Consider the following 18,047-nt stretch of genomic DNA (forward strand, 5'->3'; position numbering starts at 1 on the left):
CGAGGAATCAGAAAACATGCAGATTGGCTTTATAAAAAAGCCGGAGAGCACTCGGTTAAACTGGCATTAGGGTACGAAGTGGCTATAAAGTTAATGTACTTAACTTTGATGCAAAAAAGGATACACATTGAGCTGCTGTCCCATGTCCTGGATCAGATTCGCCGCTTGTTGTCTGTAGGACAGCTCCGTGTCTGGATGAAGTCCAGCTCGTCGAGACGGGTTGTTATCCATTTGTTGTTGGGTGTAGAACCAGCTGTTATTATCGTCATCGCTCAGGATGCAGAGAGAGGTAGCACCTGCCATCTCAGAGAATAAGGAGGGTCTGCGCGTCACAGGAACCCTACGTCACTATATATAGCGGAATACGGAGGGGGCGGGGCCATCTCTGATTTTGTTTTCACAGTCGCCATGGCAACCGTTACTGTAGTTTAAGATATATGTGACGTCGTCATTACTAGTCGTCAAAAAAAGTTTCAGATACCTGCAATTCCAGCCATACACGTGTATGGGTTTGTCACTATAGATATATACAACGACAAACCTCATACACCTGAATGGGAAAAGGGACATCATTCTGACCAGTAAAAAACTGAAGTACAGATTATCCGTGACACCATTTCAAATATCTACTATATAACTAGGTCAAGTCATGTTATTCTTTACAGAAAGTGAAACAGAGACAAGGCAGATGTAATAGAATTCAAAACTATTTATTTTAAATCCCATAAACATTAGAAACTGTGCAGAGAACCAAATCAGTGGAGAAAGAAACCCCCCCACCCCCCTCAAAAAAACAAACAAAAACCAAACCAAACCAACAGTACAAAGAACAAATTATCCAATAAATCAAAAGTACAGTCAAAGTGAATTATACCATTTACATTCAACTGAATAATTAACTGCTTTGTCTGTGATAAATACAGGCATTATAACTGTAGTTCAGCTTCACCCATTTCTTTTTGCTTACTTATCCAGTTGCAGGTATGATGGAGAGGACATTTTAAACAATACACATGTTGTTAGTGTAAGAGATGATACATTTGTGAGGATTTCTGTTCCGGTGGTCTTTCACTAAATTGTTTCATGACACATGAAGATGTTGAATTAAGAATATTATTTTTAGAAAATTTAAGATAACTGATTTATTGACACAAGGTATCACCCACCAAAAACTGGAAGGCATTTTACTGTGAAGCAGCTGCAGATGTTGGTCTACTAACCAGCTAGAAACAATGAATACTCAATAAATGGATTTAACTGCAGCTTGGAGGAGCAAACCAAAAAACGGAGTAGTAGCAGAGGGTATGATGGGTAACATTTTATACATATGACATTTACCGCACACAACAACCCATACCATTTATCTCCTATATAAGCAGACACATTTAAACGATTGTTATTTAAATGAAATAAATGCATATGAGAACTGAAAACAATGGTTCCCAAACAATGATTGATAAAAATTATATCCACTGACACCAGTAAACAATTAAGATCTACTTATGTTTGTTTTCTAAACCATTAAAATGATTCAGCTCGTCCCCCTTTTCTTTGTATTTGACTCTATATTTGATTAACAGGAATACGGACATTTGTCATCTTCTTGGATCTCTGCTGTCCAGTCATGTAAATGGTTTTCCAAAAAAACAACTTTTTAACAACTTTTATTTAGTTATTCTGAAACTGAAAAAAAATCAAACTCTAAAACATTATTTACATTTTTCCAAAACGTTCAGCCCTCTTCACTTTCTTTGCCTGCAGAGAAAGAAAGGGAAAACATTTTCATTCATATGCAGGCCACATTTTTGCATGGAACTTGCAGGATTATGAAAACAAAAAATTGCAAGGATGTGTTCAATTACCTCAACATCAGCTTTGCTAGCTGTACCTCCACTTGTTAAGATCCCAAATCTCTCCTTCCTTTTTTTCAGTTTTTCATCCTCTTCCACCTAGAATAACAAGAGGACTCACTTTAATACTAAAATTATACTCAAAGAATTAAAAAGACATTGGTCTTTGCAAGTCCTGTATTCTACAGGTTGAAAAAACTGAACAGTTTCCTTGAAATCAGCTGGACTTTAGTTGTTAAACACAAGAACATGATTACACAAACAAACACAGAGCTGTTTTATCCATCTGCACAACCGCTCACTTGAGAGGCTTCAAACCTGATGGGTGACATACCAAGGGCAGCAGTATGTGCAGTGCAGATTTTGACTTCATTTGAATAAGAAATATACAAACAGGTACAGGTAACTAATCAAACTGGAGAAAAATAACGACAATTTAAATGTGTAGTTAAACCGCAAACCTCTAAAAAGACATAAGCTCATAGTCACCTTCTGTAAAACGGATGAAACATTCATGCCAAATCTCTCTGCCCTCTTCTTCAGCTGGTCAATATCCACCTTTGTGAAGAACAAGATTATTCCACTTAACACTCTTATAAAATTAAACAAAAAGCAAATAAATGTGCCAATATTTTTTTTTTCAAATCACTTACAGCAGCTTTACTGTTAGCCACAAGACCTGTTTGAGAAAAATGTGAACAAAAATGTGCCAATAAGAGACAGCAGTTACAAACATGGCTAAATGTAAAATATTATATTAGATAACAAATTAGTTATATTTCATCAGTTTAGAGGGACTACACACCTGGAGATGGACTAGCAGCATCTGTAGGTAAACCAAACCTGAAGAAAGGAACAGAACAAAAACCCACAGACGCTTTATATTACCGTGTACTGTTTTTACGTAAAAGGGTAAAACTATAAAGTGGAGTCCCAAATTACAAGACACTCAGAACAGGATGCTTTACCTTGCTGCGCGTACGGCCTTTTTGCTTTCAGCTGATGCGGGCAAGCTGAAGCGTTCCGCTCTCTTCTGGAGTTTCTGCACAATAAAAAGGTAAACATTTAATATCAGAACATGTATACTTGTTGGCAGAAAATACAGAGACTGGCGCATGAAGCATCATCTGTTGAGAGCTCAGCTATCACTTCTAGATGTGGCACTCTGTATTTAAACTCTAGCGCAGAACCTTTAAATATAAAAAATGTAAATGACTATTAAAAACCAAATTTTACCAAATGTCAAATGAGTTCACACAATGCAGATTAGCCAATCAGCTTCAAATTACTTTCTTCATTTCTTAGTGTCAGTGTAGTGGCGCTTAGATTTTGTGTCACCTAGCAACATTCCCATGCTGTATGTACACAGAAGTGATTTGTTTTACGTCAAGACAGAGGAGGGCAAAAGCAACATTTTGCAAAGTAAAACGAGACAACTGCAAACAGGTTGGAGTATGACAGAAAAAACACAAACAAATGCTCATGAAAAGTTTCCGAAGTGAAGTTGACTTCATACATACATCACTGGCAGCAACTGGAGGAGATATTTTAACCACTTTCTTTTCTGGGGGTCTGCAAAAAAGAACACGCAAAACATTTTAAATATGTGAAATAGAGAAATGGGACAGAGTTCAGAGTTTCTCCTATTCACACATTATATATGTTAGAAAATAGTGTGTGAAAACGTGAAAAAAAAACAGTACAGGTGTGGAGTAATGACTGAAAACTGTTTCTCTCTGTTCAGGTTCAATTACACACAGGCGTCATATTTCTACCACTACATTTGTTTTGCAAGCGAGCGGAGTTATATTTGTTTTCAAAATGCGTCTTCCCTGATACACTGATAAACAAAGCAAATAGGCCAGAACGTGTGTGTGGCAGTGTATTAGGAGAGGACAGAACTCATCTAACAGAGACAGACTCACAGAGTACACAATTTAGGTAGGACCAAATCAGGTGAACATAATTTCTCTACTCTACTTTCTCTAAAATGTTTGTTCAACGGGGCGTTTAAAAACAGTGCATTTACATTTATATTCTGTAAACACTGACAAAACAGCCACATACATGGACTTTGGTCCCCAGTGAAGCGAATAGACCTGTATGTGCGTCTAAGTGTGCGTTTGACCCCTTCAGAGGACACGCCCCACCGGTGTCTCAGACTAGACAATGTTTTAAACACTTGACTTTTTAACCATAAAAAACTTTTTTTTTCTGTTGGATGACAAAGTCAGAGACTTGAGGTACCATTGTTGGTTTGTTAAAATGTAATATGAACTACAAACTCACGTCGGACTCTCAACAGACTCAGAATCCTTGTCGTCCTTCACACTATTATTATCAGTCTCGACTTTGGTGAACTCCTGAAAATAAAATAGATACTTTAATCACAGCTTCACAAAATGCTCTACTGAGATCTCAGGAGAGAGAAGAAAGAGCACAAAATGTGAAAAAAAAAAAAAGAACAAAAACAACAATTACATTACCTCTGTATCCTCTGCCAGCACATCATCGACATCCACATCTTCCTCTGTTGTTTGGAATATGGGATAAAAAGAAAGGGTGCAGGTGGAGACATCAGTGGTGTTATCACAATCAGGTTTTTTTTTTTTTTTAAGGTTTGTTTTCAACTCATTATGTCCATGTTTGTCCATCTTTTCAAACCTGGAATTATTTGATAATATACTGAGATATACTCGTATGAGGCCCAATGTGTAGTGTTTATGTCCTCACCATGTTCGTCCAGGTAGGCTTGAAGTCGAGCAATCAGGTCCCCTTTGTTTCCCTTGGTTTCCAGACCTCGGGCATCACACTCCTGCCTCAGTTCAGCAAGCTACAAAAACAAGAGAACCAGAAACAATCTGTCAAACAACACAACCTGAATCTGTCAAACACTGTTTTCAGTGATACAGCAGAACCTTTTCTAAAGTAAATGCTACAAAGTCTCTACAAAGCCATACTCTAATGCATTAACCACTAGAATATTTTTTCTTCAGATTCACCGTTACATTTAGATATTGTAATTTTTTCATTAATCTGGTATTCAATTGATTATTTGTGACAGGAGCTTCAGGCTCAAAGGTGTGCACTGATATATCTGACATGTTCACAGGCTTCGGTTACTTTATTAAAATAAATACAAGTGGAAATTGTTGAGACAGTTGAAACAAAAGTCCTGCTATGAAGTCAACTGCAACAGTCGTTTTAATAGGAGGGACAGACAGTGGAATTATAACACATTGACGTACTATTTATTATAAAAATCCCACTTTTCAGCTTAACATTATGTATTATTCCTCATTTATGTCAAGAGGCGACTGGACTTGGCTCGAGTTAAGTTGAAGACGTTCCACTTCTCATAGAAGAAGCTTCTTCAGAGCTGGACTAACCGGTTTAAAATACAGGTATTTATTTATCCTTGGAATAATGAAACTTGTTTAGAGACGTCAAGTTGAACAATGCAGATGTACACTCGTCTGACCTATTTGGTGGTGCGACCGTTAATGGTAATTTAAGCCACAAAGGATGGGTGTTTGAAAATGAATGAAAATGTTTCATTTTCGGACCCACGATGCACGACACACTCTCCAGTACCTGGTACCGTTTATTCAAGCGAGTTATCCAAGCATTAAGATCGTTTGACTTCCCTTGGCTGACTAGCAATATACTATCATTGCCCGCAATCATCAAATGTACTTATCCTTTAATCCTCTAAACTCAAAGGTCCAATATACCACATAATGTCTGACCCAATTCATTTAAATTGCTTATTTAAACATATACATATGTGGCGGTGCTGTTCTAATTAACTAGTTTAAGATGTTTGTTTTTTTATCCTTGACCGTTTTGCAATCCAAACCGAGGAGTGACTTTCAACTAAGTTTTAAATGTCCATTTTTACCGGCAATTTCACTTGTGCTTGATACAATTTCATTATAGCAACATATATTTCACTCAAATAAAACACAGTAGACCTCTTTCCACGTCTATTTCATGGTTAGTTTCGATTCACGCCAGCAGGCTGGTTTTAAAGCAGCGCAGTTGAATGAACAACGTGAACGTGCGCCGATTGTTCACCTTCACACGATTTACACTTCAAACTTTCCACTTATCCGTAACCTCTTGGTCAAATAAAACAACTAACAACATTAGAAACACATTGTTTGCTAAAGCACCCAGTCGAGCGGCGTAATAAAACGTAATTTTGAGTTTTTACCCACCTTCAGCTTCTGTAGCTCCACCACTTCGGCCATCTTTCTTTGTTGTTGTCGTACTTCCTCCAATCAAAGAGGAACCGCGCTCCTTTTCCTCTACACCGACGTTAAACCACAGCGCCGCTCGCAGGACTGACTGAACAAGTGCACGGGTTCTGATGATCAGTTACAGACGAGGACAGGAAAATAAAGGAAAATAAAGATTAGCTATATAATAAAAGTGCTCTGGTCAACAAAGCTTTGATGACAATTACGCTTTGATTTGCTTGCTCAATAACTGATAGAAAGTTCTACAGACACATTACAGCAGGGGTGTCAAACTCATTTTCACTGAGGGCCACATCAGCGTAACGGTTACCCTCAAAGGGCCAGATGTAACTGTCATACAATAATTGTAACTAAATGAAATCAAATATAATGTAAAATAGAGGTAACTACTCCGTAACATATTGCTGAATAACTTTCTGTATTTATTACTTATTCAAGTTACAATAATGATGATGCATTATAGATGTAACCCGGTCTGCGATGGTGTTTCTTGACAAACTAACAGAGGTGGACAGAGTACACAGCTTTATTACTTGAGTAAAAGTACAGATTCCCTTTGCTAAATTTTACTCAAGCACAAGTAAAAGTACTACAGTCAGATGTCTACTTAAGTAAAAGTACTGAAGTGCTTGTTTTTAAAAGTACAAGAGTACAAGAGCACATTTTCTAAATATTGCATTACTACTGCCACAGTGCTTACATTTACGTATAGAAACGTCCTATATGGATGGAAAAATGTTGATGTTAATGAATGTAAAAGGAATTGAAAGTAAAATCAAGTCATTTTCATCGTTTTACCATGTTGCTTTATTTATTATTATAAATAAATATTATTATTTCTCACTTGCCCACAAGGCAAAAGCACAGTGGCAACGCTCTGACAAACCTCTGCTAGAGTTTTAATGGATTTTTTGCATCCACATTTGAACCTGACTGTGTTCAACAGACAAACATCAAAACTAATGCTCAACTTACATAAATGTGTAATATTACTGGCGGTGATGAAGTTTTGTTTCGGTAAACACAGCAAGCACTTGAAGCGAACACTATCATTAACTTGTTCAGAAAATTGAAATAGTCAGGCGAGGTGGGGCCATGTGTTGGCACATTTTCACTGTACTTATTATACTGTACTTATAATAATAGGAATAACATCAATAATAAATAATAACAACAATAACAAACTAAACTAACAGTTTTAAAAGTCTGTATCTGGTCAGAGCAGACCTGCTCACAAACCTTCAGCATGCACTGCTTCAAAAACACACCCTCAGAAAAAAGACTGAAGTGCATACATACAGGAGTAATCAGACTATGAATCGCATTATCCAGGTATGTTAGTCCGACTAAGAGTAGCTCGACTTCAGTGGGACTAGCATGTTTACATAACATTGAAAAAATAATAATAATAATTCGACTAAAATCAGACTTTTAACATGCATCTGATGGTAACTCCTTCATAAACGGTTTGTCTTTTCAGAAGAGAAAATATGGAAACCAATCAACCAGATATAAGTGCCAGTCAGATTGCCGATCACTGTTCAAAATGTATTTACTCCCTCAAATTGATAAAAATATAAAATATATATAAATATTGATTTCATATAGACTGTGAGGTCATACAGTACATGTTAGATGTGAAGGTGAGGAGAGTTAATCTGGTTCAACGCAGCAGCAGCAGCAGCAGATGAAACAGGTCTGAGCCTGATTTTGCTGTGAATGCTGACATTGTTTAAAAAAAGAAAAAAAGAAAAAAAAAGAGGTTTAAACAGTGTCACAGTTTGGTATATTCTGTGGACAGGGCGACAAAGCCGGATGAATTTAGGGAGTCACAAGAGCCTCAATAATCCTCATTAACGTTGCATTCCTCACAGTTTTATTTTTTTCTTCCAAGCACACAGACGCTCACACAAGAGCAGAATGTGTGAGCTATTGTTGCAGCGGCATAAAAACCCAACAATTCCCTGTTGAACTTAAATTTGAATTAAAAGACATTTGAAAGTGCCTTTGCAGATAATACATGAAGTATTTAAACATGTTGGATTTTCCACAGTGAGGATTAAATGCCAGACTATTTGGAGTAGCAGCAGCACAGAGTTCAGAGTAAATCCTCACATGATTAGGAACAGTCTGAAATGGATCAGCAGAGATTTCGGTGACCGTTCATACTCCATCTGAAAGCACATGCTCTGTGGCCTTTGGACCGCAAAAAGAAGAAAAAAGGATACTGGAATCTTCATGGTCTAAATTCGGTTGTGTCTCAGGATAATTTAAACAACCTGATTATTTATTCATCCCCAAATTTATATTATTTTATTTGATGTTTCTTGTAACGTGATCAAGTAAAACAACGTGGAAATATTGCAAAATGATGATTATCAACAATGTAGTTACTGAGGTATGATCAGAAAAAACACAGTTTTAAATGACTGAAACAAAAACAGTACTATTACACTAATATATATATGATAGTTGAATAATTCATTCAATAACAGAAATGCATTAGTGTGTGAGCAGCATGTGACTGAATTACTGAAGTGCTGTTGGATAATTTACTCTAAAAGAATGTGTCGTAAATTTAAATATTCAAGAGCTTTTTATGTTCAGTATTTCTTCTATAATCAATCACAGTTAAATTGTTTGTATTTATAAAGCAAATTTCAAGATTTGATGACCATTCATATAGTCAGTGCATCTATGTGCATCTTTCATGCCTATTCACACACTGCCAGCACAGTTGTTAGGAGCAACGTGGGGTAAAAGAGAGTAAAAAGGAAGATATAATAAAGTAAAGTGTATACGTCTGCGTTTTATGATATATGATATGTATTACAGATATCTGTAATTCAATTATTCCTTGTCAAAAATAACTTTTCAGATATCCACAATGACATTCTTCCTATCCACAATTGTCATTTCGGATATCCACAATGACATTCTTCCTATCCACAATTGTCATTTCGGATATCCACAATGACATTCTTCCTATCCACAATTGTCATTTCAGATATCCACAATGACATTCTTCCTATCCACAATTGTCATTTCAGATATCCACAATGACATTCTTCCTATCCACAATTGTCATTTCGGATATCCACAATGACATTCTTCCTATCCACAATTGTCATTTCAGATATCCACAATGACATATTATATCTGAAATTGAAAGCCCAATACACATGAATGGCAAAAGTGACGTCATTTGTCCTAGGAAAAATGACATTGTGGATAGGAAGAATTGAATTACAGATATCTGTAATACATATCCAGTCTAGCTTTTAAATGTTAAAACGGCTTGCCATCTTGTATCTCAATGGGACCTTCCTGGCTAAATAAAGGATAAATAAAAATAAATCAAAGTGTGGAGCCAAGAATCAAACCCACAACATTCCAGTTGTAAGATGACTTGCTCTACCACTGAGCCACCGTCACCCCCCAATCAATTTGAATTGAAGTACAAGTTATAAAATAGCATAAAATAATAAATATTGAAGTTACGGGCCATGACTGATTGTATGATACAATCATACAGTAGCTATCATTGACCACAGATCAATAACAGTCACATATACACATGATTTAAAATCGTCTCGTGATCCAGTCTGTTGCCAAGCAAAAGTGCTTATTTCCTGTTTTTTCCCCCCTGCATTTCTTACATGATTATCTGTTGCTTTACTGTATGAACAACACTAATCTCTGTGACGTGCCTTTACTGTAAATACATACTTTATTCCAGGTTGTCCTATATTTTTTTTGTGAAAGGGGGAGGGGAGGCATTTGGTCTGCTAATACACCACGTGAAGTCGAACTTCAGAGAGTTTATAAAGCAGCTCTTTGCTCCCTAAGGGGGGAGTTTTCCACTTTAGAGGAGACGTTCTGACAATGTGGACCCCTGCTGTTCTGCTGGTGCTGCTGGCAGTGACTTCACACGCTGTGGCAAGTAAGTGCACGTTTAAACTGAATATCAGGGAAAATAGACACTAAATTGTTGAATTGAAAGTGTCTCAAATCTCATGACTGTAGAGGTAACCCAAATCTAATAGTTATTTTTTTTAAATATGACTGAGATGATTCACAGCAAACTTTACAGCATTCATAAAAAGCATCATCAGTAGTGCAAGAAGTGTTTATGCATTGTTTTTTTTATTTATATTATATTTATTTACTTAAATAAATCAGTAATGCTGCAATAAACCAAGTCCCACATTGGAAATGTACTTAAAGGCGTTGTAAGCTTTGTCGGCCATAAATCAACATCCCTTTGTCTGGGCCTTTTGACACATAATATTAAAGAAATCTACATTAAAAAAGCACAAACCTGTGCGAATGTGGATATGCATTCTAGTACAAGTTGCATTTTATATTCTGCCTCTTATTCAGTGTCTGTTTAGGCTGCAATGTTTTGTGAGTAAAATCTTAATCTGGAGGTGACTATACTCTACTTTACAGCAAAATATTGTCACTTTATAGTACATGTATATTGTTACATCTCTGCAAGGGATTTGAATAATGTAATATAATGTATCTGTCCATAAAGTAGTCGATTAATCTCACCATGTATTTTTAAACACACAATTAAAGAGCCACTTTTATTATTGAAATTTTGTTTTCTATTTTATGTCTGTCCGAAAACTGTTTTATTGTTATAAATTAATTGGTCTCCCTTAAAAAGTAAAATGTTAAATAAATCTAAATGGGACATTTCTGGTTAAATAAAAGTTGAATGATAAAAAAGACTCACTGGATTCACTCGTGTTCAGGTTTTACATGATCTGAGTCAAGCTTAAGTCCCAGTGTCAGGTTTCTTTTCCCATGACCTCTTTACGCAGTCATGCATGAATGTAAATGACACAGAATTTGACCTTTATGGATCAAAGTGCAGCCATTATGTCTCAATAGTATCATTTTTAAGTTTAGTTTAAGGATTGTTTGCCTAACAATATTCACATACAGTACAAACAACAGCAATAAACAAGTGAAACTGGTCTGCCTATGAACATGTGATGAAAAACGCTTAATCACACAAATGTAAATGCACACACCCACAGACACACACTCAGCTGAGCTTCACATGAGTAGGATTGGAGGGATTCAAATGCTTTTTGACCTGTATCCATTTTCTGTTTTCATACTCCAGAGCCCAAAAACCGTTTCACTCGCTATCCATCATGGAACACCAAGATGTATCCAGTTTGGAAAGATGCAGACCCACGATACAGAGACTCCTGGAAAGGTACCTCTGTTCAAATGATGCTGCCAAATGCATGTCATGTTAAAGGATGAAAAAGCACATGGAGAAAAATAAACATAATCCTGTGTTTATCTGTCACCTCTCGCAGGCGGACGAGTGACCATCAATGTAGCAAATGATTCTCCAACACTGACCGCAGCCAAAGTCACCTTCACCATCGACCTGGAGTTCCCACACAACCAGAAAGTGCAGCCTGATGGAGAAGTTGTTTGGGCTGAAGACTCCTTTGCCAACGGTAAAACACTGTAGACGAGATAGCATGTATATAGATAGATAGTTAACTATAGCTAGCTACCTAGAAAGACAGACAGACAGATATATAGCTAGCTTGCTAGCATGTAAATAGATAGATAGATAGATAGATAGATAGATAGATAGATAGATAGATAGATAGATAGATGCCTAGCATGTATATAGATAGATAGTTAACTTAAGCTAGCTACCTAGATAGACAGACAGACAGATATATAGCTAGCTAGCTTGCTAGCATGTATATAGATAGATAGATAGATAGATAGATAGATAGATAGATAGATAGATAGATAGATAGATAGATAGATACCTAGCATGTATATATATAGATAGTTAACTACAGCTAGCTTAGCTAGATAGATAGATAGATAGCTAGCTTGCTAGCATGTATATATATATATATATATATATATATATATATATATATATATATATATATATATAGATAGATAGATAGAAAGATAGATAGATAGATACCTAGCATGTATATAGATAGATGGTTAACTATAGCTAGCTACCTAAATAGAGAGACAGACAGACAGACAGATAGACAGATAGATAGATCGATAGATAGATAGATAGATAGATAGATAGATAGATAGATAGATAGATAGATAGATAGATAGATAGATAGATAGATAGATAGATAGATAGAACTGACTGCATGTCCACATTGTTCTCTGTCAGACATGAGTGTAATAATGTATGTAATTAGCATCATATACATGTATAGACTCTAACCTTTCAGCCACATCCCTACTCTTCCTGGTACAGGAACAAAATACTATGAGTCCCGGCCAGTTTACCCAAGACAGAACATAGACTGGGAGGCTGTTTTTCCTGATGGGACCCCGTTTGCAAAGGACCAGAAGCCAAGCTTCGTGTTTGTCTGGAAGACCTGGGGTGAGTGGAGCTGTCGACTCTCGTTACATTCCTCTAAACTTCAGACGTCTTTTCTGAGGGTCAGAGAGTTTCTTCCAACACATGACGTGACCTGAAAAGTGACCTACAAACTGGATTATAACATAAATCATATCACAAGATCAGTTTATGTCGGCTCAGTTGCTCTGCATGCAAATGTTTTTTTCTCCATTAACAGGATGTTAATGCTATTGCTTATCATTTATCATTTGACAAATGCTTTCATGTGAGCTGTGTCTCTGGATGCTCGTTGTACAGGTCAGTACTGGCAGGTGGCAGACGGACCCTCATCCTCTCTGACCATTGCTACAGACGACATCCCGTTGGGCTCCTATACCATGGACATTGTCATCTACCACTACCGCAGCAAAGAGAGGTTCATTCCTCTGGGCTATGCCTCCACTCAGTTCTCCATCACTGGTCAGTCAGGGACTGTATGAAAAGTATTGTGGTGGGGATGGAGGCTGTGCCATATGTTTGTACTTGTCTAGGATTATTCATATTTTCTATGGATCCCTTCTTCACTTGTCTTATGATATCTTCATAATATCATGAATTCCTCAAGATGCCGGACTTGCTATCGAAAACATTATTTTTCACAATAAACGTTTGCATAGTTATGGCACGCAGAGCATACTTTTACGTGTAAAATGATAAAGAATGTGTCAACCCTTTACTTACCTCAATGTTGACACAACCCTGACACACACTGTAAAATGCAGGCAGTATAAAACAGAAGCATACAGCATCATGGTACACATGAAAAGCATTTTATGCAAATATCTGGATTTCTGCTGACAATACAGTGAGGGGCAACTAAAATGAAGGATGTGGAACTAAAGGAAGTAGAACTCTTATCTGCCTTATCTTCCCGTTTCCTCAGATCAAATCCCTTTCACTGTCGCCTTGGACCAAATCGATGACGTAGTGGCAGGAGACCTGCGTTTCATCCAGAACAGAGCAATATCGTTCACCGTCACCCTCCATGACCCCAGCCAGTACCTCAGTGATGCTGACGTCACCTTCAACTGGGACTTCGGAGACCAAAGTGGCACACTCATATCCAGAGAGCTGACTGTCACTCACACCTACATCGCCTCAGGCTCATTCAAGCCTCGGGTGGTAATCCAGGCAGTCATTCCGGATAAGACCTGCAATCCACCAGTTGATCCCACAACCCAGACTCCTGGTCCACATCTTCATCAGGGAACCACAGGTAAAACAGTAGTGGAGTTGAATAATTTTCTCCTTGGGCCACAACCTACATCCCTGGAAGAGTTGATTAAAGTCTGTTCTTAAGTTACAGACAGACCAACGCAGGCTAAAACATGACCTCTGTGGGTTTTAGCAGGAAAATCATCTCTGTTTTACTTCATGCATATCAGGACAGTGTGGCATTATAATTTATGAATTTGTATTTAGAGTTCAGCATTTTCTGTGGAATAAATTAAAGGTGCATTATGTAACAAATGTAAAGCAACTTGCCATTAAATCCTCCAAATATGTCACAGAGACTCATTAATATATATTAATTTAAAATACTGAACTCACCAACAACAACTGTACGGCCAAAATATTTGCATTAAAAAAAATCTTTTGCAGACCACAAATCATGTTTATGTTTTGGCATGTGGCGCCACCTACCGCCGTCAACCAATCATTGCAGTCAGTAACGTCTCAGCTGCCGAGCAACCACGGGTTGCCAGTTACGTCAGAGCTACAATGGCGGAGAAAACGTAACCTAAAAGACCTCGGTATTTTGAATTTAAGTGTAGTAACCGCTTTTGGTCACATTCTTACATATGGCGCCTTTAAGTTTAAATGTGCTTCCACTGGTGAAATCTCTTGCCTTCAGGTTAGGTGAAGTCAGGAGTCAGGGGTTGTGAAGGAGAACACTGCATGTCACTCTTTTCCACATTTTCCATACATTTTTCTGCCACAGCATTTGTCGAATGTAAAATGTCTGAGTGACCCTATGTGAGAACTCAGCAGGAAACGCTTTTATCATATGTGAGTGACACTTATTTTGGAGATGTTTTCCAGCTATTCCACATAAATACTGTACACAGTGAACGCTTCAGCAATGTCTGCTCTCTCTCTACTGCTACTAGAGGAGTACAACACTGACGATGAGGCCTCCACAGCCTCCACCGGCCAAACTGTGCAGGAAACACCCGCAGTGGCCAAGACTCTGTCCACCATTAACCACGACTCACCAGTGGACACTGATGCAGGGACTGGGCTCACAGCAGGCACGTTTGTTTTAGTCCACATCTGTATTTAGGCTCACTTGTGGTCACACAGGAACAGGAATGTGTCCTGTTAAAGTGAGGAATAATGAACTCACACACCAGATGTCTGGCTGAACTAGATAAGAGCATCGGCCAATTTCCTGAAATGTAAATGTGATGTTAATCTTTCAGGACGTACGTCAAGCAGAGCTTGAATTTCACTATTGTGCTTGATGCTTTGAATTCTCATTTGCATGTTGAATGTCGGCGTCAACCCACGTGTATCAGTGTATGAAAATGATTGGGGGTGGGGAGGAGGATTCAACATTTATTTTGTTTGTTGTATAAAGAAGCAGCAGGACTCTCCTAACTGACTTAGTAAAGTTATCTTTGTATTCAAAAAATTAACATATGGATTATCATGTAGTGTTAATCACCTGTTGCTGTTTGTCATCGCCAGGTGCAAAGCAAACAGTGACCCTAACAGGCCAAGCTACAGTGGCGGGAGCTGCGAAAGGCGATGACGGCGACGACTGTGTGATTTACCGCTATGGCTCCTTCTGCACTGGCATTGAAGTGTTTGGTGAGTCACCTTTCATTAGTTCTATCAAAGTGAAACATGTCAGTGTCAATCCTTAAAGCGAACATATGATGCAAAATCTACTTTTTAATCATTTAAACTCTGGAGGCCCTATCAGTCGGCAAACTGTGAAAAAAAGATGATTCACATATGTTTTTGTGGTCCTCCTCAGTCTTAGTCCAGGAGATGAAACACGTGATGTTGCCTTCCGTGCTCATTGGGACGTCACAATGCGCTAAATTCCTGGAATTGTTGTCTCACGGAGCTCCGCTTTGTAAAACACGCGAGAGTGCTGGTGAGGGCAACGGTATACGAAAACCGGAAGCCTGCAAAGTCTGCGAAAAGTTCTATTCTTGGCTCCACAGTGCAGCACAGAGTTCTACACAAACTTCCAGCCTCAGAGGATTTATCTGTCCAGTGGATACATGTTATATATGACAGCAATGTGTCTGCGAGAGCTTGAAAATTATAATTTTTCCAAACGCTAACTGCTGCTCCCAGTAGCCTCTGTGGCTGATGTAATTTCCTGTCGCTTAAGTTTCGTTTTATTTTTATTTAAGGTGGACCTTTAAGGTGGACCTAAAGAGATACTACTAAACAGAGTGTTCTGAACAGGGCTGTTTTGGCAGAGTGATTGAACTGCTTAATAATAAAATACCTTATGGTATTTTGTCACAGACATGTTCATTAGGACACCAGGAACCTAGGTTAACTTGGAGAAATAGGATATAATATGTCCCCTTTAACTGTGTGACCCTTGTCTTATTGTTTTATTTTCAGAGGGCATTAGAACAGTAGAGATTACAAAAGTGGACAATTCCATCACGGCAACATCAACAATGGGCAAAAAGGTTGTGGATGTCACCGTTACCTGCCAGGGAAGGTGAATTATCCCATTATATAGTCTACATTTTCAAAACTCATAAAGGAGTTGATTTTTTTTTTTTTACCACCATATCATCTTTACATCTTTCTGCAGCTTCCCCAGAGAAGTGTGCAGTGTGATTCTGGATGCAGACTGCTTGAAGCCAATTCACACAGTGTGCAACACGGTGGAGCCCTCGCAGGAGTGTCAGCTGGTGCTGCGTCACTTCTTCAACAACTCTGGTGCCTACTGCATCAATGTGTCCATGTCCAATGACGTTAGCTTAGCCGTCGCCAGTTCCAAATTCAACATTGGGATAAGTACGCCACATAACATCTGGTTGCATGCTTTGAAAAAATATCTCTGCCTTTGTCCTGCGCACTGAGTGAAAATGTTGATCTATGTTTCAGGTCCTGGTGTTTCCTCCTCTGGCACCATTGCCCTGTTGCTGGGTTTCCTGGTTCTTGTTCTCGTCGTAGGAATAGTGGCGTATGCCTACAAGTACGTTTTTTGAGATCAAATACATTATATTCTATGTTTCTGTGTAATAGCTCATCTGTTGCTCAAACTTGAAGTTTCTGTAAAAGTGGAAAGGCAACATTGGACTTCCTCATCTTTCTGCTAAATGTATTTGTATAAGGGACAATGTATAACACACTTAAATCTCATTGAGATAGAAAGGGGACTTGGGGGCGGAGTCATACACTGATAAATAAATGATACACTGAGTAAAAACAGCATATAACAACATATCCAGAGTTATACGACAAGTAGGGAGCTTGTTCTGTTCTTTGATGGCTTCAAAAGAAAAGGCTGATGGGAGGTTTCCCTGTTTTGGGCTGGGGCTGCAGAAACAGAGTCCCAGGAAGGGGGTTTCCATAAAACCAGTACATATAAAAGGCTTTTTAGAAGGCTACGAAAACTGAACCATTATACAGTTAAACATTTCTGCCATTAAACCTTCCTAAATGCTGAGTGTGGACCTTTAAGAAACACTCTAACATGTTTACCAGCTGCTCTCTAATTATGCTTATCTACAGTGTGCTGCCGACTGAGCAGGTAGTGTCTGGTGCATTTTAAAATCGTACGTTCTTGCTGAAAACAGCTGTGTACTGCAGCTACAAGATCAGTGAGCAAGAACCAGAGTGCTGAAGCTGGTGGTGAGGACATAATAATCAATGAACTGAAACTCACTATAATGCTCTATAAAGCTATGCGAAGCCGTAGAATCAGGAGATAAACTCTCTGGAGGTTTATAACCACAAACGCCTTTCACATAATCATCTGTATTTTGTGCTTCACTCACCAGGCGTTTCAAGTCCTACCGACCTCTGAAGGAGGACCTGCTCGTGTCAGGAGGTCAGCAGGTCAACGGGGAGCAGAGCTGCTCTGCACCATCGATCTTCTGCAACCCCCTGAAGGGGCGAGAAGCAGTCGACGCCTGCCCTCTGCTGCAGGACAAGCCGGTGTGAACGGTCGCTGGCCTCACACCAAACAGCATCTGATCTGCAGGTGACAGACACCTGGGATGCTTTTTTATACTTTTATAAAATACGTGTTTTCTACAAAATTCGGAATGATACCTTTGACACATTGCAATGTTTTGTTTTTGTTAAGATGCAATAAAGAGCTTCAAATTGTGCAACACTGTTTGAATGTCGTGTGCTTCTGCGTCGATGTGACTGAGCTGCATCAGATATTATCGAAGATTTGATTTTCTGATTTGAGGTTTTCAACTGTTGTCATGGTAACATGAGCATGCCGGCATGCATCGACACTCCCCTGGAAGCAGTGGGTGTGTGTTTACCTGGGTCTCATTCACATGTAAATGA

The 18,047-nt window shown here is 38.4% G+C and overlaps 2 protein-coding genes across 2 annotated transcripts; one reads left to right on the plus strand and one right to left on the minus strand.

Annotated features, from left to right (window-relative positions):
- Positions 1 to 826: 826 nt before the first annotated feature.
- sarnp (SAP domain containing ribonucleoprotein) lies at positions 827 to 6,115 on the minus strand. Its single transcript, XM_083895335.1, has 11 exons — positions 6,071 to 6,115; positions 4,584 to 4,683; positions 4,337 to 4,380; positions 4,140 to 4,213; positions 3,371 to 3,422; positions 2,819 to 2,892; positions 2,656 to 2,693; positions 2,504 to 2,529; positions 2,340 to 2,408; positions 1,863 to 1,949; positions 827 to 1,755 (listed from the first exon to the last, which is right to left on the minus strand). Exons 1-11 carry the CDS (start codon positions 6,101 to 6,103, stop codon positions 1,714 to 1,716), a joined length of 639 nt encoding a protein of 212 aa, XP_083751461.1. The 5' UTR covers positions 6,104 to 6,115; the 3' UTR covers positions 827 to 1,713.
- A 3,882-nt stretch (positions 6,116 to 9,997) lies between these two features.
- pmelb (premelanosome protein b) lies at positions 9,998 to 17,687 on the plus strand (the record flags this gene model as incomplete). The annotated part of the gene is made up of 12 exons (XM_083895514.1): positions 9,998 to 10,055; positions 11,253 to 11,348; positions 11,455 to 11,601; positions 12,393 to 12,521; positions 12,798 to 12,959; positions 13,423 to 13,755; positions 14,651 to 14,791; positions 15,231 to 15,353; positions 16,131 to 16,233; positions 16,330 to 16,535; positions 16,626 to 16,716; positions 17,525 to 17,687. 12 exons carry the CDS (start codon positions 9,998 to 10,000, stop codon positions 17,685 to 17,687), a joined length of 1,752 nt encoding a protein of 583 aa, XP_083751640.1.
- Between the last annotated feature and the right edge of the window lie 360 nt (positions 17,688 to 18,047).

The sequence above is a fragment of the Microchirus variegatus genome, assembly GCF_963457635.1.
Source record: "Microchirus variegatus genome assembly, chromosome: 9".
Taxonomy (NCBI): Eukaryota; Metazoa; Chordata; class Actinopteri; order Pleuronectiformes; family Soleidae; genus Microchirus; species Microchirus variegatus.